This window comes from Scomber japonicus, chromosome 1 (genome assembly GCF_027409825.1).
Source record: "Scomber japonicus isolate fScoJap1 chromosome 1, fScoJap1.pri, whole genome shotgun sequence".
NCBI lineage: Eukaryota > Metazoa > Chordata > Actinopteri > Scombriformes > Scombridae > Scomber > Scomber japonicus.
The window spans coordinates 29030628-29052300 of record NC_070578.1 but is presented as its reverse complement, the minus strand read 5'-3'; the positions used below and the strand labels follow the sequence as shown (position 1 = coordinate 29052300).

Sequence of the window (21673 nt, the reverse complement as noted above, 5' to 3'; positions counted from 1 at the left end):
CTTTTGTTTTCTCAGTAGCCTCTGCGCCAGTGAAAAAAATATGGATCAGGTAAATCAAGGATAACGTACTGTAATGCATATTAGTAGATGACATTTAAAGAGAAGTGAGCTAAAAACACAACGTGCTTGAAAGATTATCACCCAAGTTGTCTAAATGTGCAGAGACATGCTTCACTGGGCTAATTAAAGCTCCATCTAAATTTACATCAGATTAATTTGCAGCCCTGCTATCCAAAGCGGTCTAAAGAGCCCGTCATGATGTAGGAAATTTGGCCAGGACAGTGACTTTGATTACATGTTTGTTGTCAGAAGCTGTTGAGTACATGTGAACACAAGCACCAACGTACGGGTGAAAGGTTTCTGCATTAGTCCTGCTAAGAAACCTCTAGATTCCAAAGCTTCTGATCCTCTTACATCACTAAACACCCAGTTTTATCTCTGACCTCATACAAACAAATTCAATCACATCAAACACACAGACTACACAACAAACACAATGTCCCTGCCAGATCATTTAATAATTTCTCTGCAGAATATCCAGAGAATTGTCTTTTTTTAAAATCATCTGTACGAGGACAAGAAGGAGGCAAAGCAGGTTACATCACTTCGTAGAAAGGGTGGTACAAACCTCTCCAACACACACACACACACACAGATACATAACCAGAGCCCTGTAGGTCTTGGGATTCTCCGCTCACAGATGGTGAGAGGACAGCAAAGCAGAGGCAGATGGCCCTGTCCTGTACTCTTCACTTCTCTCTTCTCCTCTTGCTTTTGTGCTATAAATCAGGTATGCTGGTCCAAAAAAGGCCAGAAATTCAAACTCTGCAGCCAAACTGATACCTAGAGTCTTGTTGTTCTTCACAATCTGCCCTTGATTGCAAAGCAGGCATCTAATATGGTTTGCCCATGTGAATATTGTGATGTGAATGAATGCTTTATGTAAAATGCAATAACCTTCACTTCATTTTAGCTAATTGAGAAGATTTCGGAAAGTGATTTATGCATGTAAGCTGCTCTAACATCTGTTCTGTTATTTATATTCTGTTATAATGTTGGATAGTTGTGTTAAATCTGTTCAAAGTTCCAAAACTTGAGTTGAACGTATGTAAAATGCTCTCTGGAAATCAAACAGCCTTCCACCTTCTCTGAACGCTCCATTTGCAATATTACCTCTACTTCTCCCTCATGATGACGTCAGATTGTTTGTGAGTGCCCACAAACGGCCGTCCATTCCATAGCCTTTAGGTGAGGTTGTTCTATGGATTGTTCACTTTGTCCACCCAGATCAGATTTAGGCCGTATCGATGTACCTGAAAAGTTTCCATTTCAAATAAAGGACGAGAAAAAGAAACAAAATCTGACTACAATTGTTTGTATTCTTATCTGCTGGAATCCTGCAGATGGGCAGCTTCTGGGAGCTAGCCAATCAGATCAGAGTGGGCTTATTAAGAGGGGACCCTTAAAGAGACAAGAGCTAAAACAGCCTGCAGAACCAGAAGTGTGGGGCTCCATAAAGGACTAGAATAAGATAAATAATCAGTTTTGAACTGTAAATCATGCAAAGACACACCAGTACAGCCCCAGAATATTAATACAGACCTGGAAATGTGCCTGTTAGGTCCTCTTTAATATGTGTGATCGACAAGAACTCTGCAGACCCTCCACAGGTGTGCTGGCCTCATCCCAAATCTGAAACTAAATCACCAACTGTACGTCATCCTATGAAGAGAAAAAAGAACACACTAATTCCAGGCAAATGGTGGTGGCACTATTGTGTGTTACATAATAACACTGTGACTTCCCACTAACACTCTCCCCTTAGAGTAAATCATTTAAACAGCTGAATAAGGTCCCATATGTCCTGGATGTGGACCTAACTGTACTGCAGGAGTGTGTGCAGATTGTTGTAAGACATTAAGCCTTACCTTTGAGCAGTGGTGTGTGGCCATCCTCTGTGCTGACGTAGGATAAAGCAAAGAGATGAAACAGCTAGTTCACTCTGAGTTAATGGGTACTGCTGAGGAGGCTTTCTCCAAAACATCTAGCAGAAACCAGAGAGATTCAGAAAAGTGTCCACATCACACATCAGTAGGATAACACTGACTGAATGGGCAAGGAGTTATCACCTAGACTGTAATTCAAACCTCTGTGAAACCAAAAGGATGTCATTATAGACGTTTGCCTTCTTGCACTAGATACACAGTCACAGTGGGGAAAGAACACTTTCTCCTCTTTCACAATGCTGTGAAATACCTGAGTTGCATGATCATCTGTGACATGAACAGGGTGGCTGGAATGAACAACGGTGCCTGAATTCATTCTCTGTCTCGACCCATTCTGCACCTTGCCTTCATGATCGGGTGAAATGGTCTGTTACATAAGAGCAGGAACTGTACGGTAACACAGCACAGGCAGCAGAAATCAGTATTGGTCATACTGGCTGCAAATGACAGAGAACATGTCATACTGTTTCTATAAATTGTGTTATGTAATCATCTCTCACAGCACTCATGTGATCAGTTAATTAATGATGTTTATTAGCTGAGTCCAGCATTGCCAGTACAGGCTATTCTTTAGGTGGCAGCGAGCCCACATAAACACCAATTTTCAGGCTGCAGACATCACAGATCATCAATTCATCTCCTTAGTGGAGCAATGATACAATAATACAAAGGCAGACAGAGGAAAAGCTAAATATTGGCAAACACAATACCCGCAGCTTTGCCCTCATTTCCTCATACGTCCATTCGGATATTTTGATAACACACAGCTGATCTAGACCCTCCAGCAGTCTGGTTTAAATATCAAACAAATGTACACGCACACATTTCCTTACAGTGCCAATCTGTCAAAATGCCAGCAGCAACCTGCCGTATGACAGGCAGATCTAGACGGAGGAGGGAGTCCTGTCTTGCAGACAGAGAGCGGCAGACCCAGTGTGATATTGTGAATAAAAGAAAACAGTCAGACACAAGTTTCAAGGAGTGAGCACCAACTCTTCTGTGGCATTTGTATAATCGCAACTTCATGAACCCCCCACTGACACTGACCATTATAGCTGTCAATCAAACACCAAGACTCCCCTTTTCAAAGGACATATTACACACACATAAAAGTGTCTTCTTGCAGAAACACGTATTGTAGACCTTGTAGATTATAACTTGTGAAATTATATAACTAAAAATACTGCATGTGCATGGTCTGTTACGTGATGATGAGCACGCATATTTTGCTTTATTCAAGTGTGTTTTTGGAAGGGTTTTACTAATCCAAAGCAATGCAAAACATTAGGACTGAACATTCCTTTGATTTAAAATGACATATTCAAAAAAAAAAAAAACATCAATCACCAAAGTGGATTTGCAAAGGTCTCACCCAGGCACAAGAATGTATTTCAGACCAGGGTACAGAGGATTGGTTCTGTTTCTGCTTACAACAGACTGGAGCAAAACATGAAGGAAAAAAAAAACAGAGGATAAGAGGAAAAACACAAAGCAATGAAAGAGAGGGAGGGAGAGAGAGAGAGAGAGAGAGAGACTGGTGGTGGCACTGGACTCAAATTGTAGTTAGGTCTGACACACTGACAGGCCAAACCATACACAGAGCAGTCTCCTCCCCTCTCTGGCCTGGCCTATATTAACTCTCCATGGAGCTCCACCTCACAACCAGAGGCACATGGAGTAGGATAACACACTGCCAAAGCTCTGAGAACACATTCACACATACACTGGACTGCACTGGAGCCGCTCCACCTGTCTGCCTGTCGGACTAGCAGTGTTGGATATACAATATACACATTCTCCTGGATGGACTATTAACTTCTGCACCATGTTACCCCGGTCGGCTCAGCAGCATTTCAGCCAGGGTAAGTGACAACAACTGGTGAGATGTCATTTTTTATAGAGAACAAGTGTGTGTGTTTTTTGCAGAGAAACTTACAGGTAATATATTTAAAAAGAAGAGACTGGGTGAAATATAAAAGAACAGGTGATATATCTCTCTTCTCGTTATAGAGCAATGCAGGCATGGGGCGATGCACTTAGATGCTCTGTTAGTGATGTGTGTATGCTTGCGTGTGAGAGAGAGAGAGAGAGAGAGGGGGACAGGGAAAGAGGAAAGAGTCATTCCACTATCACCAGCAGATGAACACAGGTAAACAGCGTCACACAAGGGACACTCTGTGCTCAACAAACACGACCCCTGCATTTCAACAGTTCAGTGTTTGTTTTCTCTTTTTACCTATAGAGCACTGAAGTAATACAGCACTGACAGTAACTGCGGTGACAGTGACAGTGACAGTGATAAACGACACTGTAATTTCAGTTTAATAACATAGTCAAATGTGTTGGGTTAAGACAGGATGCCAGCTGTTTGTATCACAATGGAGGCCTGCAGCAGAGGTTGTTATAACCCTGGCGGAGAAAGATTGTTAGGTGATTAGAGGGCAAATTCAAATGATGCATGAGGAATCATTTGCCCCAAACTCCACTATAGCTTCCCTTTCTTCTCCAAACAGTTTAATATGGGGGAATTATCTTTTTAGTCCTACAGGTTGGCTGAGATACCGTACGCAGCTTTAGATTCTGACCCCCATTCATTCATCAACAGCAGAGGGCAAAGAGCAATCACAGTCCTAACACACAACTCATCCACAAATTGGATTCTTAATTATTAGCGTAGCTTGATTTAGAAGCAATCAGTGACTCCTATGAAAGGGTTTTTTTTTCATGAGGATTTATGTGAGATAATAAACGAGCGATAATTTTTAATACACTCGTGAAAGTAGTTTAGTTTCCGAGTTGTGGGAGATGTCGGGTCTGTCAGTGGGGCAGTAGGTCTATGGCAGTGTGCCTCTCATAAAGATGACACTGGCTTCACATCTCAATCATAAAACTTCTGTAAAAGAAGTCTTTGTAGGTGACCTCTGACCTTCAAGTAGTGAAAAGGAATCAAAACTTCGAGTAGTATCATGCCATTTGTTGGACTTGCAAAACATCATGTGAGCGTACAATTGGTGAATAAATGGCAAATAGATGACATCTATATTTTTCTGTAATAAGCCAATATTATTACATAACTTCCCTGTGAACATAGCTACTGTATTCCTTGAGACAAAATAACACCATGTAACTATCACCTAAATCCCTAACAGAGTAGTCTATGAGAAACATTGACTCCATATTCAAGGATTCTCTCTCCAAGTCTCTCTCTCTCTCTGTGTGTGTGTTTGAGTCTGTCGCATCCCATAACAGTAACAGTCCGCATGCAGTTATAGTCACCATCGCAGAGCCCATCCCGGCCTGTGAGAAGCATCTGCATTCTCGGGCACATGGCTTCTCACATGGTCTGCCTGCGGATGCTGATGTCGACTGCTGCGGCTGTGATGCTGCTGCCTACCCGCCCCATCCGTCCGTCCATTCACAGCATCCACACTGAGGGAGCACTGGGCGCTGCTGTAGCCTATAGAGGAGACCAGCCCCAGTCTGAATGAGACAAATGGTGCCTCCATTGACATCGCGACTTTGTTTTGTTTGGGATAAATCGAGCCTCGTGGATGTGTGATGTGAGGCAGGGCCGCTAAAAGAGAGACACCCTGCATGCGCATCATCACGGTGCCAGATGGACTTTCTAAATCCGCAAGCCGCAGTGAGTGACCTGTCCGGGGGATTTTTTTCCCTCACTGACACGAGTATTGCTATAGTGTGGTATAATCTGACAACAACATTTAATGCCAGTGAGGGGCAAAAACAGATAGGGGTAAACAAATCGGAAACATCCTAGCCCTATTTGCAGAGATGAGACAAACAACAGCTGCTGTTTTGGAGGAAAGTAATAGAAGAAAATGACCAGATTGTAACCTGTGATTTGTTTTTTGTAACTACGTCTCAACATTTTCAGGCCTAGGTTTTTTCATATTGCGCTTTGATCCATTTTTGAAGAATATAACAACAGCAATAATAATGATAGGGTAACAAATAAACACCTGCAAATAGAAAAGAAGAAATAATATATATGCCAGTTCAGGTAAGTTCAGATAAGGTGCCATGCCTGGTCTGCAACAATTTTGTGTACCCTAATTAAAAATGCTGTTTTCCCCAAGTAGAGAGCATTCAGTTCATATGTTAGGGGGGGGGGGGGCAGTAAAAACAGTTAAAGCAAACAAATTCCTCAATTTCTTTATTTCCACTATAGGCTACACTAGACTATGCCCATTACTAGCAGGCCTAATAGTAGCCAGCTGCTGTTGAACTTCTATAAAAGAAGATTTTAGCATACGTGCTGTTTTGATCCTTAGTAGGATGTTGTTATAATTCAAACCGTAATCTGTAAATAATTACCTGGATTCTGAATCCACCGCTGTCACATGATCTCCAACTTCAAACAAGCGTTTTGAATGACTGATGCTGCTTTAAAATGCAACTCGAAAATCTAAAAGTTGTAAAAAAAAAAAAAAAAAAAAAAAAAACGACCAGTCGTATAACACACTAATATATAATGCAAGACTACCACATATATATATATACACATGACTTAACAGTAGCTTTGGTTGGTTGTGTATTTTGTTTTATTTTACAAAACAGTAACTGTTTCCTGCTGCTGTGGCAAAACAATTTGACTTTATGTATCAGCTGGTAAAGGTTTTATTTAACTTAGCAAAAGCAAAAATGCACAATAATCGAATAATCCAAATTAATTAGCCAATGTAACACAAAATAAAATAAAACATATCTTCAACCATCAGTTGGGGACATTACATGAGGATAAAAGCCATATAATTCATGATGTACCCAACTGTACATTTTTATTACAGTGGTGAAAATATTCAAAACACTAACAAGGATATTACACAAAATATGAGACAGAGAACAAGAGGAGTAATGTTGCTGGAAAATACTAACAACATAATGTAAATAACATAGCTGTAAACTGTAACCACATTTAAGTTGGTTTACTGCATCCAAAATCGTACCATTACACTTTTGTATAACTGATGAACTCAGTGAACCTGAGAATGATTTCAGAAGATTAACTATATTATATATATAAAACTGTGAATGATAGTTAATAACATAAAAATAATACAACAGCAATAATGAATTAAGAATAATTAACATTTGATGAACTTGTAAGAGAATAAACATTACATTATGTAACATACAGACAACACCGTTTAAAAGATACAGTACCTGTCAGTCTGTATCTGTTCCAAAAAATTAATAGTCTTATAATATAGAACATCTTATCTTGTCTAAAATATAGCTTTACATCAAAACATCTATTCAAACATGAATTTTAAGTGTCTTTTTTTAGATTTCTTTTTTTTTTAATGTTGAACAGAATATACAATAGAATAAACAAAGAATTCCAGTTCATAAATAAAAGATTAAAAATGTATTAATAGATATATAATAACTTCAATTGAAATAAAGAAGAAAAAAAAGAGACATCTTCAATGAAAACATTCTGTATAGATTTTGATAATCTTTTCAAATAAGATAAGTGGGGAAAATGCATTGCTACAGCAGCTCTAAACAAAATAAAATTGAAAACAAAAAAAGGACCAAAGTGCAATTATAACATATACATCAATAAAGTCAAAAACTATATATGATTTTTTTTAAAGAAAAAACAAACAAAAAAACACAACTCAAGCACAAAAAAATTATCAGCAAGGTCGTGTATTATCCTACGGTCCCTGAAGGCGGCGCCGTGACGTCATGACGCCTCTCATAGCTCTGCCTCAATGGCGATTGCAACAGATCCGCAGAGCTGTGGGAGCGGAGCGCACTCAGACCTCCGCCGGGTTTGATTAAAAATAGACAACTATACCAATGCGACAAACGAGGACTGTGAGTAATATCTGACATGTCGATTGTTTTTCATCCTTATTATGTACATTATATGTCGTTGTAGTATGTATTAGCGGGTTTATCAGACGTCGGCTTTGTGCTGCTTTAGCGCCGCACCACGTAGTCAGGAGCCTCCGCCAACAACGACCCCTTTGTTCACGGTGTCGGCGGATTTCACCGTAAAAAAGATGGGGCTTTCTGTTTTATGAGACGAACCGTGTTTTACCTACTTATCACTTATGTGTATGTGTGTGTGTTAGTTACTGGGGTTGGTCAAGGTTATGATGTGATAAATTAATCTCGATGTCTGTCAGTAAAGCTTGTCAGCTCCCCGACACTTCAGCTTCTTTTCGACACGAAGGCCACAAAAAATAGGTGGTATAAACACGGATTTAACGCTCTGGTTTTTGTCTGTAAAGGTGGGTTTCTTGAGTTATCCTCCAGAGTGTTACTCTAAGCTAAACATGTGCCGGGGTATCTCTCAATTTGATCGATACCCAGAAAACCCGGACTTGAAGCGCCGAAACGAGCGGGGGAGGGGTTAGTTTCCATTGATGACACCACGCTTCCACTGAAGCCGGTCAATGAGGATGTTTGTTTTTTGTCTTTTATTACTTTTTATGAAATCCGAATTTTATAGTTTAATCTTAAGGGTGTGGTATGATCGGATTTGTTTTTGAAATGCAGCTTGACACAATACAATAATTAACCTGAACCTAAATAACCTGAGGGAGTTTGATCTTTGTACTCTGACACTGTAAAGTTTACTTTCTTACCTTTTTTGTGTTTGTTTTTTTCTCTTTTTCTCTTTGTCTTTCAGGTTATAGCCAAGTAAAATGGAGGATAGTTTCGATTGCGACTGTGGCGAACTTGAGCCACCTGATCATTGAGGGTGAAAAATTACTTTGAAGACTTAAAGGCCAGACTCATTTCAGTTTAGTTTTAATCAGGTGACTTTGACAGGTGAAAATTATACAGACGGATAAATAAATACAAAAAAAACAAAAAAACATAAAGTAAACACAAAAGTGCATTTTGGCACATTTCATATATGAAGCTGCTCAGGACCAGTCATACACTGAATGTACCTGCACTGTGAGGATGCAACTACTTGCTTTTAGAGTTTGATTTAGTTCAAGTGCTTTTTTTAAATTGGCCTCAACATCCATTCCATTGAAGTCTATAAACACTAGTTTACCAACAGTTGTTATGACATTTTCTCTCCTTACTCAACATGGAAAGAAAGTTTGACTACACAACCGAGCCCCGCATCTGACAGTGACAACTGGACAGGGGTCGGCGGGGAGGGGGGATTTGGTAGTCATCTGTACAGGGGTCAGTTAGCTCAGTGTCTGATAGCTTATCTATCAGATCAATTCTGTTGGCGTTAGCGTTGGACTTGAACAGGCGAGAGACCAAACATTTTAAGCTTGGTGTCAAAGCCAAAAGCAGTCATCATGGCAGAGAAGTTTGAGTCACTGATGAACATCCATGGCTTCGACCTGGGTTCTCGCTACATGGACTTGAAGCCTCTGGGCTACGGAGGAAACGGCCTGGTGTTCTCCGCGGTTGACACCGACTGTGACAAACGTGTAGCTGTGAAGAAAATTATCTTAACCGATCCCCAGAGTGTGAAGCACGCCCTGCGGGAAATCAAGATTATCAGACGCCTTGACCATGACAACATAGTCAAGGTATGTATTTATCTTCTAATCTTATAAGTGAAGAAGGAAGTAGGAAGGAATTTTAAATGAGCGGTTATATTGATCGCTTCCTTCTTGTCATTCAGGTGTTTGAGACATTGGGCCCCAATGGTCGCAGGCTAACCGAGGACGTGGTGTCCCTGACAGAGGTCAACTCGGTCTACATTGTGCAAGAGTACATGGAGACTGACCTCTGTCAGCTGCTGGAGAGAGGCCTTCTGTCTGAGGGCCATGCCAGGCTCTTTATGTACCAGCTCCTCAGGGGCCTCAAGTACATCCACTCCGCTAATGTGCTGCACCGGGACCTCAAGCCGGCTAACCTGTTTGTCAACACAGAGGACCTGGTACTCAAGATCGGGGACTTTGGTCTAGCCCGCATCATGGACCCCCATTACTCTCACAAGGTAAGACTCATGTCCAAATACCTGTTCCAGTCAGTCTTGTATTTGAAGAAAGTTTTGGATATTACTTTTATTGGGTAGTAAAACCTGAGAAACACTGTGTAGACTCAAATTGGTGCAAAGAGCAAACATAACAATGTTTACACACTTTTCTGCCAAAGGATGAGCGTTTTGTTGCTCTGACACGTGATGTTTGGTTATTGCTCAGTAATGCGGTGCTCCCCAGGGTGACGCAGTTTCACAGCAGGAAGTAAACAAGACGGGATGTAGTTCCTTTAGGTAACGCCTCTGTTTCCCTTCTCAGAAGAAGTGAGGGTGTGGAAACAACACACCATGGGAACTTATTTTTTCTCCTATTTACAAAAGCATATACTAGTAGGAGAGAAAAACAATTCATAATCTTAATATCAGACCTGGGACAATATGATTATCTCTGGATTCGATACTATCACAATATTTGGGTGCCAATTTGATATGTATTACACTCTGAAAACCATACTAATGAAAAATCTGTCACTAGGAACAGCAGCTAAGAGGTCAGTAGGCCATAACCCAATATAGAAATGTTCTCCTGTAAGTTAAATAAAGCACTGTTATAATTAGATAAATAAAATAAAGTTAAATAAAGTACAGTTATAATGAAGTTAATGAAAGCAGAACTACTGTTGCTTTCTTTCTGAAGCACTGGGGCAGAGGCATTGACATAGTGTCCTTGAACTTGAACCTTTTTTGTTAAAGGAAGGTTGGACAAAACCAACCGTTAGCTGTTAGTGGAAAGTTAAGCCGTTCAGCCAGCGGCACCACAACTTCTGACCTTTGTTTGAACAAGCTTAAAACTCTCCAGTTCACGTGCCGATGCTAACTGGGTTTTTTCCCCAACAAATCAATGGATTACTCTCATGATAATGTGGCTTAACAGCAGATATTTTGATGTTGGCAGTTCAACCTCAAGCCTTCATCAGTTTTCATCACTAAGTTCTGAGGCTGCAGTAAATTTGTTTTGGACACGCCGCATTAAGAAGCATAAAGACTTATTAATATCTGAGAGTGTTTTTCATTCAGCTCCCATTTTCAGGAGGTCATCGCTCCATTTTCACACCCAGGAATTATAGTAAAAAAACCAGGTCTTGGAAAAAGCAGGGTTTTTACTTTTTATTTATTTGTGATACAGCTTTTCTCAGGCATTAAAAACCAGATGTCAACACACCAAAATGTTGCACGTTTTTAACGGCCACTATAAACCTGTATTTTGTTGTGCGGAGCGGTGTAATGGTGGCAGTAAAAGTAGGCTGCTTTTGTCTTTTTTAGTACGAGAGAAGCATGGATCACCCTTTGTGATTGTAGCCAGGTGGAAGGTCTGCGTTGGCCTTGTTGAGTTAGCGTCATCTTTTTTTTTTAAGGGATGAGGACATTCATTTGAAGGCCATATGGTGTTGTGATGTGTTGAAATCTAGGTTGGGAAGTCTCCCTCTCTCTCTTACTTTCTGTAGCTGGATCTGCTTAGAGCTCTCAGGCAGTCAGATGCTTACACGTGTCTCAGATTAGTCATTGGCGGCTCTGAAGTAGGCTCACGTGACGTGATTCCTCTGGCTGGCACGGCCTCATTCATATCACTTACACAGCCCAGGATCCTGCCACATCTCACGCACCACGCTGACACCGCTTTACACACACACACTTGTTTACCAGAACTGCTCATTTCCAGCACCACCACCACCACTACTACTACTTTGTTTTCAGCTCTGACTTCTCTGATATTCTCACATGAGTCACATCTAAGATTGAGACAATACGTCTGTCTGCAATAGGAAGAGGAAGGCGGGGAGGGGGAAGAAATGAGAGTTTCTCACAGTCACTATAACCACCCGCTCAACATTACTGCACTCCTCCCTTGCATCAGGGTTTGCCATGTGGGCTTTTTTCCCTCTATATAAGCAGTTTTTCCTGATGGGAAACATGCAGGCAAGTGGGTATTGAAAAAGCTGCTTGGCTGGGGTCAGCTCTCTCTCTCTCTTGTGTTAGACTATTGTGCTGTGGCAGACTACTGCTGCAGAGTTTTTGTCAAGGATACAAATGCTGTAGTCCTGTAGTGAGCCTGTGACCCCCGCTCTCATGTCCATAGTGTGTTGCTGTGTTTTGTCTGTCTCCACTATGATAACAATAGCAGTGTGGAGGAGGAACGCGGATATCTCCAGCAGCTACTTTTTTCCCCTCTTTTTTTGTTAATGGCACCGTCTGATAGAAAGTGTCTGACATCTCTCTGTTTCTAATGAACCCATCACCCCCTCCTAAAAAACACTCGAGCGTCCAGTGAAGTGTGAAGGTGTAAAAAAAAAACAAAACATCAGTTTCAGTGTTTGGCCAGACATTAGGACTCAGTCACTGGGGGCAAATTTTTGCTTTTACAACCACCCCTCAACTTATTGCTGGCTGGGTGAGGCAGAGCAGCTGGGTGTGTGTTATTTGAATAACGTTGTTTCTAAATAAAGACACACTCTTTGCCAATGAAACTCAGTTTCTGACGTAGTTTAATGAACATGATCTCTAGATTAGTTGTATTAGTGACGGAGGCACAGGCACCTTTTCCTCCCACGTTCCTCCTCCTTTTTTTTGTTTTTGTCTTGCTCGGTTTAATAAAAAACAAAGGCTTGTGATTCCCCTTCAGGCTTTAATTAATCCTGCTTGGCTCTGACCTGAGTATGCTGAATAAAGCTTGTCAGGAGTACCTGTTTATTTGGGAGGTTTCTTCTCTCTTTCTCTCTCTCTCTCTCTCTCTCTCTCACTCACTCACCCTCTCTCTCTCTCTCTCTCCGCGCTATCTTTCCTTTGTTCTGAGAAAGTAAGCCGTTTCACCCGTGTGAACTCTTCGGTCGGCCCTCGTGGTGGCCCGAGATCAAGAATGACAAGAATTCACGTGCAGTCATCCAACTTCTGGAGGCAAGACTCCCCAGCCTCCTTTTTTCCCAGCCAGCTCTTTGTCTTGTTGTGGGAGTCTCGCTCATGGCCTTATTTGAAGCTTATTGTGAAGCCTGCGTTCATGTCCAGCTGTAGTTTAACAAGAGAAAGAAAGAAAACTTAAAGGTTAGGAGTTGATTTAAGGAAGTAATTTTAGATCTAAACAGAAGCTCTCTTTGTTAGATAGCTTAAATCATCTTTAATGTGTGGCTTCGCTTAAATGATATCACTTCTGCTCACATGTTTCTCATAAAGTTAATAATAAACTATTTCCTTTTGAAGTCTAGAAGTAGTTTTTTCTTTTTAAAAGTGCAAGAAAACACTTTTGTGGGTGTTAAAAATGTCTTGTTTGCATGTTCACAGAAGTCAGAGTAGTTGTACTAATATATAAACGTGGGGAAAAACCCCTCAGATGTAGGATCATGTGTCCGCCTTTTTGGCTCCGTATAAGATTCAGTAATTTGAGATGCTCTCCAGATAACAACCGGGACGTTTTCAGGAATGTTATAAGAAGAAGAGCAGGAGGAGGAGGGGTTGATGGGTTCACCGAGGTCTCTTCTGCCACACAAGCTTCCTCCATAACACATCTCCAAGCCACAACGGCAAAAAAAAAACACACACACACACACACACATTTGACCCAGTTATTGAGCCAGCAACAGACTTCATGAGATCCAAGAAGAGGGGAAAAACTGGGGAGAGTCGACTCAAGGCTTAATTAAAGTCAGAGAGGTGGTTTCACACATGTTCCCACATCTGAATCCTACAGTTTTTTTTTAATGTCACAGTAGCTTTATCATGTGTTTAACGAATCATGGCATGTGATAGAAATAAATAGCATATCTCTTAATTAGGTCCATGTGTCCAGAGTGTTGTGAGGCTGCAGTGAAGCTCAACTTATTTTCTATTTTTAGTCTCACAGTTTGCCAGAGAAATTGTGTGTGTGTGTGTGGGTGGTCGGGTTTAAAAACTGAAATGCAATCGCTGCCAACAAGGAGGGAATGTATCGAAAACAGGCAACCAGCGTCTGTGAGCAGCTTTTTTATCTCCTGGAAAAATGGAGGCTGGGTCGGTCGAGGTTGGATGAGCTCACTAAGTCCACACCAGCAACTTTTCACTGACATGTGGTCAGACCTGCTAAAGGTTGCTTTGACTAACCGCAGGAGCCTGTTATGAGTCACTAAATGTCACCCTGCTCTGATCTAGATCAGGTGGTTTAAGTTATTCACCAACTGCTGTCACTAGTATTGAAGTAGTTGGTGTTCACGTGTCTGTCCTTTGTTTGGGTTTTTTGGGGGATTTTTTTTTTGTGGCGAGTGTCCCATTTTAAGAAAATAAGTGAGAATAGATTTGAGCAGGAATGTTCACCTAATGCACTTTACTTACCTTCACTGTTAACTCTAATCTCGGAAACTTTTAAGTTCAGAGTCCATCGCACACACTGAATTGTCCTTACGCAACTGCCCGACTCTCTTTCAAGGTAATCTATATCTGCTGCAATACTCAGCAAAGATGGTTATGTGTTTTTTTATTTTTTTATTTTATGGTAACCACGTTCATATCAGGTCAGATTTACTTGTAGTCTCTTAAAATGGGTGCAGGCCCTACCTAGCAGCTTCCAGTCAGTAGGCGTGATCTGTGCATGTGTTGCTTCCTTGTAATTCCCCTTGACCTCTTTGCAAGCTCCTCCGGCGAAAGCCACTGCGCTCAGACTCAGATTAGTCGGTTACCTGATGGCGGGGTGGGGGGTGTTATATTTACACGCGTGCGTGGCGTGTCATTTATAGGGCCCCATCAAAACAAGGGCGTGTAGAGCAGTGATGCACTCCAGGATCGCGTGACATCAAGTATTTGCAGCTAAATTAGGGCAGAAACAGGAGCCAGGCTCAGTGGTGAGCCGACCATTTTGGTCTGGCCACAACCTAAAACTGCATGAGGCGTAGAGGAAAGACAGACAGAGAGAGAGAGAAGGGCAGTGAGGGTGTTGTTTTACCACCTCCCCTCCCCCAATGTCCCAGTATACACACACGCACACACACACACACACACACACACACACACACACACAGGTCAGTCTCCTTTGTGTTCACCGTCCTCCTAACCAGGCACTATGTGTATGTGTGAGCAGAGTGCAGATTGGTGTCACTGGTGTGTCGGGGTGTGTGTGTGTGTGTGTGTGTGTGTGTGTGTGTGTGGGGCAGCAGGGGATTATCCAGCTCTCTCAGAGTGCTGACAGGGCCCGCACGTGTCTGATCTCCCCCTTTTCATCTGTCTTTTCTCTCTGGGGTCTTTGTCTCTGTGGCGTGCGGCATTCATGACCGACACAGAGCGGATCCGTCAAGGAGACTGCACGGGGGTTATGAAGTTTAGCATGCACCATAAGGCACGGCCTGTTGTTAGACTCGTGTCCACCAAAGTGTTGTACAGCAAACAAAGATGCCTCCAAAGTAAATGAGGTCACGTTTAGTTTGGTTTTGAGCAACTTATTGATCAGTAGATTTCAGACAAATATGGTTCAGAAGAGGGCTGAAACTAGCAATTATTTGAATGATTGATTATTACTGTCTACCCAAAGCAACAGTCTATCATCCAGAGATATACACATACACACATGATACACTATATACAAAGATTTACTATCTTACTTACTATAAAAATGACACAAAATGATTAATCATCATCAAATTAGTTGGATCAGTGAATCGCTGCAGCTCTAGTTCAGAGTCATACTCTCTCTGTACCATTTTGAGTTGAGTCCGTACATTCATGTCCGGTCTCCTCTGTGTTACAGGGCCATCTCTCTGAAGGTTTGGTCACCAAGTGGTACAGATCTCCTCGCCTGCTGCTCTCTCCAAACAACTACACCAAAGCCATCGACATGTGGGCCGCCGGCTGCATCTTTGCCGAGATGCTCACAGGGAAAACCCTGTTTGCAGGTAAATGTCTGACCGACTGTTACACCTCATGTAGAATTATACGGGCCTTTGGTCTTCGAAGCGGGTGTTGTGACATTGAGTGAAGGTCTAGGTCAAAACAGACAGGAGATTGACCCAGAATGAGTCCTGCTTTTACTCTGCTACGTTGCTTTTCCACCTGGAACTGGAGGAGACGGATATTTCTACATGTGTAAACCGATTCTTGTTTGTTGAAACTGCCCTGAGCCGAACACAAGACAAATAACTTCCCTGTGCTCATGATCAGCTGTTCCGCTCAAAACAAACTAACTCTTGCAAACGCTGACTGTTGTGTAACTCTTAGAAGAAAGGGCCTGATTTTTTTTTTATCTTCTGTCTGGTGCTTCAGGGGCCCACGAACTGGAGCAGATGCAGCTGATCCTGGAGTCCATCCCCGTACTGCGAGAAGAAGACAGGCAGGAACTCCACAGCGTAATCCCCGTCTTCATTCGCAACGACATGTCCAAGCCTCACACACCGCTTGCTAAGCTGCTGCCTGAAGTCAGTCCTCAGGGTGAGTGCCATGTCATTTTTTATTCATTCAGAAGTACTCAGTCCTGTGGACGCAGACACGAGACCAGGGTCAGGGTCACATCTGTCTCACATCACATCTCATATATCACATATCCTGCGTGATAACCTCATTGTCTTTTTTCTCGCTGCAGCCCTGGATTTCCTGGAGAAGATTCTGACCTTTAACCCCATGGATCGTTTGACTGCGGAGGAGGCCCTGGCTCACCCCTATATGGCTGACTACTCCTTCCCCCTGGACGAACCTGTATCTCTGCACCCCTTCCATATCGAGGACGAAGTAGATGATATCCTGCTCATGGACCAGAGCCACAGTCACACTTGGGACAGGTATGCTCGCTCTCTTATTCCCTCTCCTACACCTGCTCTCTGTGAACAGATTCAGATGTGGAAAGTTAGATTTATTTCCTTCTCAGACGTTTTTCGTGTGAGCTTCATTGGAGAATAGTTTGCTCTCTAAGTCGTAATAATGTGGATATGTAGGTCACCTGACAAGTTCCTCTGTTTTCTAATGTGTGTTTGTGTACTAAAGTCTCACTTTCTCTATCAGGTATCATGAGAGCCAGCTGTCAGAGGCTGACTGGCACTTGCACAGCACCCATGACCCAGATGAAGTTCAGGTGGACCCGAGGGCCCTCTCCGATGTAACAGATGAGGAAGAAGTTCAGGTGTGTTTCAACAATCACAAACATCTGAGTTCTCCCAGTATATTAGTATTTTAGAAATAAATGTGAATGTTGAATGAAAATTAGCAGCTCCGATGTGATGATTTACAGTTAAATAGATACAGAAATCACAAGTAATAGAAAATAGTTTTTAATTTTATAAAATACACATTTTGCTCTGGATGAGAAAATAAGAGCTGTGTCTGTCACTTGTCTCCAGGTGGATCCTCGTAAATATGCTGATGGAGATCGGGAGAAGTTCCTGGATGAGCCGTCCTTCGACTACTCCACTCTGTTCCCGCCAGAGCGATCCTGGCAGGAGGACCATCACGAGAATAAATACTGTGACCAGCAGTGTAGCCACACCTGTAACTACAAGGCCGTGTCCCCCTCCTACCTGGACAACCTCATCTGGAGGGACAGCGAGGTCAACCACTACTACGAACCCAAGCTCATTATCGACCTCTCCAACTGGAAGGAGCAGCAGAGCAAGGAGAAGGCTGACCGTAAGGCCAAGAGCAAGTGCGAGAAGAATGGGCTGGTGAAGGCCCAGATCGCACTGAAGGAGGCCGAGAAGACCCAGAGTCCGGTGGAGAAGGACAGAGAGCAGGAGAAACATCAGACACAGCCCCAAAGCCAGCAGAACCAAGGCTTTGACTTTGACTCCTTCATCGCCAGTACAATTAAACTGAGCCTGCAGCCCGAGCCGTGTCAGGAGGTGGCCCTGCTGAGCGAGGTCGGCCTGCTGAACGAGCTCAACTCTTCTGTCTCCCAGCTGGACGCTTCCCGCTCAGGCTCAATGTCCAAGTCCATAAGTCAGGAGAAAGAGGAGAAGTGCCTGGTTAACCTTGCCCAGTTAGGCAGCGGAGGAGTGCTGGGAGTCAGCAGCGACGGCGCCTGGCCAGCTCATCCCTGGGAGAGCTTCGGCTCTGGGGAGAGAGCCAGCGAGAACGGCTGTTTGATAGACGAAGCATGCTGGGACATTCGCAAAGAGGACCACTTCCAGAAGGAGAGCACTTACACCAGCTACCTGGACCGCCTGTTCAGCCGGAAGGAAGAAGGGGTCGGAGAGACCGTGGCCAGTCCGGAGTTGGAGCCCTCAGAGGGGAGGGACAGAGAGTTGGACGAGAGCTTCCTCGGCAGAAGCACAGAGATAGTGTTCAATATGCAGCTGGACTCTCTGGCCCTGCCCGGCTTTGACAGCACCGATGACTTGCCTCTAAAATCCATCCAGGCGTCCCTTACCCCCTGCGCTGTCAAATGCTCCCCACAGATTGCCCACAAAACATACAGCAGCATCTTCAAGCATCTTAATTAAAGAAATATATATCCTCCCTCACAGTGCAAAATCTAGGCAGATTTGTTTTTATGTTGTTTTTTTAATAATATGGTATATTATTGTACTTGAATCATTTCATACCTTTTTTTTATTACAGTTACTTTAAAAAAATGTTTTTTTGTTTTTTTAAGAGTTGAGATGGGTGATTTATTATATTTAAGGAGTTTTGGTCATCACTCTGAGCCTTGATCACCAGGCCTTCATGGGTTAATGTCTACGCCCTCATTGCTAAACTGGCATGTCATGCACACACTTATGTACTGTAGATGAACAGAGAGCGGGAGAGAAGTCGATAGAGGAAAGATGGATGGGCAGAAAGCGTTAAAAAGAGGATGTTTGGCTGTTGGGTGCGACATGAAGAAGGATGGTAGACGATAACATTGCTGTAGGCTTTTAAAGTGCTTTCAAACAGCCTCTCCTGGGACGGGATACACAAGGAAAAAAGGGGGGAATGGGTTGTCTTGTTTTTGTTTTCTTTTTGTTTTTTTTGTTTTTTTCCAATTATGACTTTATAACATTTTTTTTCCCAAAAGAAAGCTTCCTTTATAACCCTTTCATACTGTAAATCTGACACATGATGCCAGCAGCAACCATTATCGTAGGCGTTAATGTAAATGTGTTATCTACCTCAAGGTAACAGCCGCGAGAGACACTCGAAGCCGCACTAGTGCTTTACACACATGACCATCCTCATACCATGAAATGAAGTGGTCGCGTAGATGAAATCTGTCTCACTTTAGCATTTAACATAGTAAGGTGTTTCAGTAATCATTATTTATTTCTAGCAGATGTGCGATATTTATTTTATCAAAAAAATGTGTTATTTCAATGTGATTGTTGAAGATCGAGGAGTTGGACAGACTTCCATTTTCATTTCGGCACTATATGGGCGTGTAAGTGTTCTTTTTGTTTTTATGGTAGGATGCAAAAATTCATCTGTTTATGTTCTAAAAAGAAGTTGAGGCTTTCCATTTTTCCATCAATATTGTCCTAATGGATATCATTCTTTTTTGTTAATTTTTTTTTAAATTTTATTTATAGGTGCATTCTGTCTTTAGTGGAAAAAAACTGCTTTATGGTTTAAAGAAGCACCTAAAAGTCTTAATTTTTTATCTAAATGTAATGTAAAAACAATTGCGCGCATGGAGGTAAGAGGAAGGTACATTAAAAGTAAAGTTAATGGTGAGTATAATGTACGTCAGTTTTAATTGTACGTTTTTTGTTAAATTTATATGTACTTTTTCCAGGCAAGCATGATGAATTAGGTTAAGGTGTAGCATGTAGAACACATATGAACTTTTTTTTTTTTTTTTTTTTGTAATCATTGGTTCCCCTGTTCTACAAAATATCTCAAAATAAAATTACTGGCAAAGAGTTTGGTCTCATTCTGTTCTTTCTTCACGGTCACTGATGTCGCCCGGACCCCTCACTTAACTGGTGTTTTTGTAACTTTAATTTTGTGTGACGGCAACGGCCACAAGATCCTTGTTGGTGGAGAAATGCTGACCACAGTGCTGCCACCTCCACCTTTTTAATGTGCACGTTGACAGATCAAATTACACTTGCGAGTGAATGCCGGGGACATGGGCCTTTGAGTCACCAGCTAAATGTGGCTCTGACTACTATATATTAGAGCTGTCGTCTTGGTCCACAGATTCCCACCTGCTTTTTCGGGAATAAAACAGCACATAGAAACAAGCAGGATTACATAACTAACGTGTAAAGTTTCACACTTGGCTGCAACTTTTCACCCGTCTTGCAATAGAGACACTTGTTGCCCAGTCAGCAAAATAGGTGATGCCATTTCATATCCCAGAAGACAGCAGTGTACTTAACCAACTTCTCTAGAATTTAATATTGCATCAGTGAGAACCGAATGAGATGGTGACACCCAGCAGTGTGGAAACTGTGGGCTTCTCAAGGTTGTAGTGGCCTTTTCAATGTCACTCACTCTGATAGTCCATTTTAGTGTAGTGTGAAGTCATTCTCACCACAAGAAAGGGCTTTTTTTGCTCTATATTTGCTCCTGTAATGTATATTTCTTCAGATGAAAGATATAGTGTCAAGATTGTTTTCTGTACCAAAATATGTAAAGGGGGGATATTAAAAGATTTTGGATATGTTGGTAGATAAATGTTTGGGTGTAAGAGACAAAAACACTGGTTCATATTGTGTATAATTATCTGAGATTACCGTCACTTACACTTGACGTAAAAATTGTAATTATAAGCTGCAAAAATACTCCATCACATTACATTGACGTAAGAGGTGCTGCTTTCAAAATGCTACTTAACTAAAAGTACATGTGTATTTATCAGCAAAATATACTAAAGGTGTCAAAAGTACAGTATAAAATCAGTATTATAATAAGGGGATATTATATTTCAATTTTAATGTAGTTGGTTGAGTTGGAGCCAATTTGAACTACTTCAGAAACAGTTGGCTAGTTACAGCATTATAGTTTATAAACTGATTACTTGCTTTTGTATGATCTGTATCTGTAACTATTCCATCCCTGATGTCATAAGTTTATAATTATATTACACATATAAAGTAGCACCAAAGTACAAGAAGCTGTTCCAACACTACTAATAGCTCAATAAAGCACACTTTATAACTCTAGGGTTTCCTGCTATGGATAATCCTGATTATCTAAGATAGTAACATCTTTTGGTGTCAAAGTGAGTTGTATCTGCACCAAAATCTGCTCACAGTTGCTGAAACATCCTGCATGTTTCTTAATAGATGTTTGAACCACTTATCCATAATTTGAATAAGTAAGAGACTAATTTATACAACAGTGACCGCAGAGGAAAGGAAAAGCTGTAGTACAAAGGTTTGAGCCAGTTGTGTCACAATAATCGGCTACAGCTGGCCTTCGCTTCACTGCTGCTACTTCCTGCTGAGAGAAATTAGAGCAGCTATGTGTTGTTTTTCTGCTCTCTTGGTAACAATACAATCCTCTGCCACAGTGATTAGACCCTGCTGGAATACTCTGATGTAAGTAAAGGGGCCCGAGTTGTGCCAAGAGACTGAATGTAGGCCAAAGACTTCTTCACCAAAGACTTCTTCACTGTCTTCCACTTCCACTACCTCAACGTGTCCACCTGTCTTCTCAAAACTTCTACGCAGCTCCCTCTTTCCTCTTTCCCTCAGTCTTTCCGGTTTCCTTTCAACAAAAAGATGTTATGAGTTTTTTTCTGCTCTCTGCTCACATCAACACCACACAGGCCTCATTACCATCATCCTAAGACACATCTCCTTTATCCTTC

The 21673-nt window shown here is 41.9% G+C and overlaps 1 protein-coding gene across 3 annotated transcripts; it reads left to right on the top strand.

The window, feature by feature from the left end:
- The first annotated feature begins 3688 nt into the window (after positions 1-3688).
- On the top strand, positions 3689-19776 carry mapk6 (mitogen-activated protein kinase 6). Of its 3 annotated transcripts, none has more exons than XM_053324497.1 (8): positions 3689-3868; positions 8674-9547; positions 9643-9960; positions 15704-15848; positions 16216-16380; positions 16532-16727; positions 16948-17065; positions 17283-19776. In XM_053324497.1, exons 2-8 carry the CDS (start codon positions 9311-9313, stop codon positions 18378-18380), a joined length of 2277 nt encoding a protein of 758 aa, XP_053180472.1. In that variant the 5' UTR covers positions 3689-3868; positions 8674-9310; the 3' UTR covers positions 18381-19776. The 3 variants fall into 3 exon arrangements, with proteins under 3 accessions (XP_053180472.1, XP_053180480.1, XP_053180462.1); XM_053324505.1 differs by lacking the exon at positions 3689-3868 and adding an exon at positions 5302-5649; XM_053324487.1 differs by lacking the exon at positions 3689-3868 and adding an exon at positions 7738-7853.
- The last annotated feature ends 1897 nt before the right edge of the window (positions 19777-21673 follow it).

Coding starts and splice junctions, on each gene's coding strand:
- mapk6 (XM_053324497.1), top strand. CDS start 9,311: ATGGCAGAGAAGTTTGAGTCACTGATGAACATCCATGGCTTCGACCTG. Junction 16,381..16,531: donor GCCTGAAGTCAGTCCTCAGG/GTGAGTGCCATG, acceptor TTCTCGCTGCAG/CCCTGGATTTCCTGGAGAAG. Junction 17,066..17,282: donor CAGATGAGGAAGAAGTTCAG/GTGTGTTTCAAC, acceptor ACTTGTCTCCAG/GTGGATCCTCGTAAATATGC.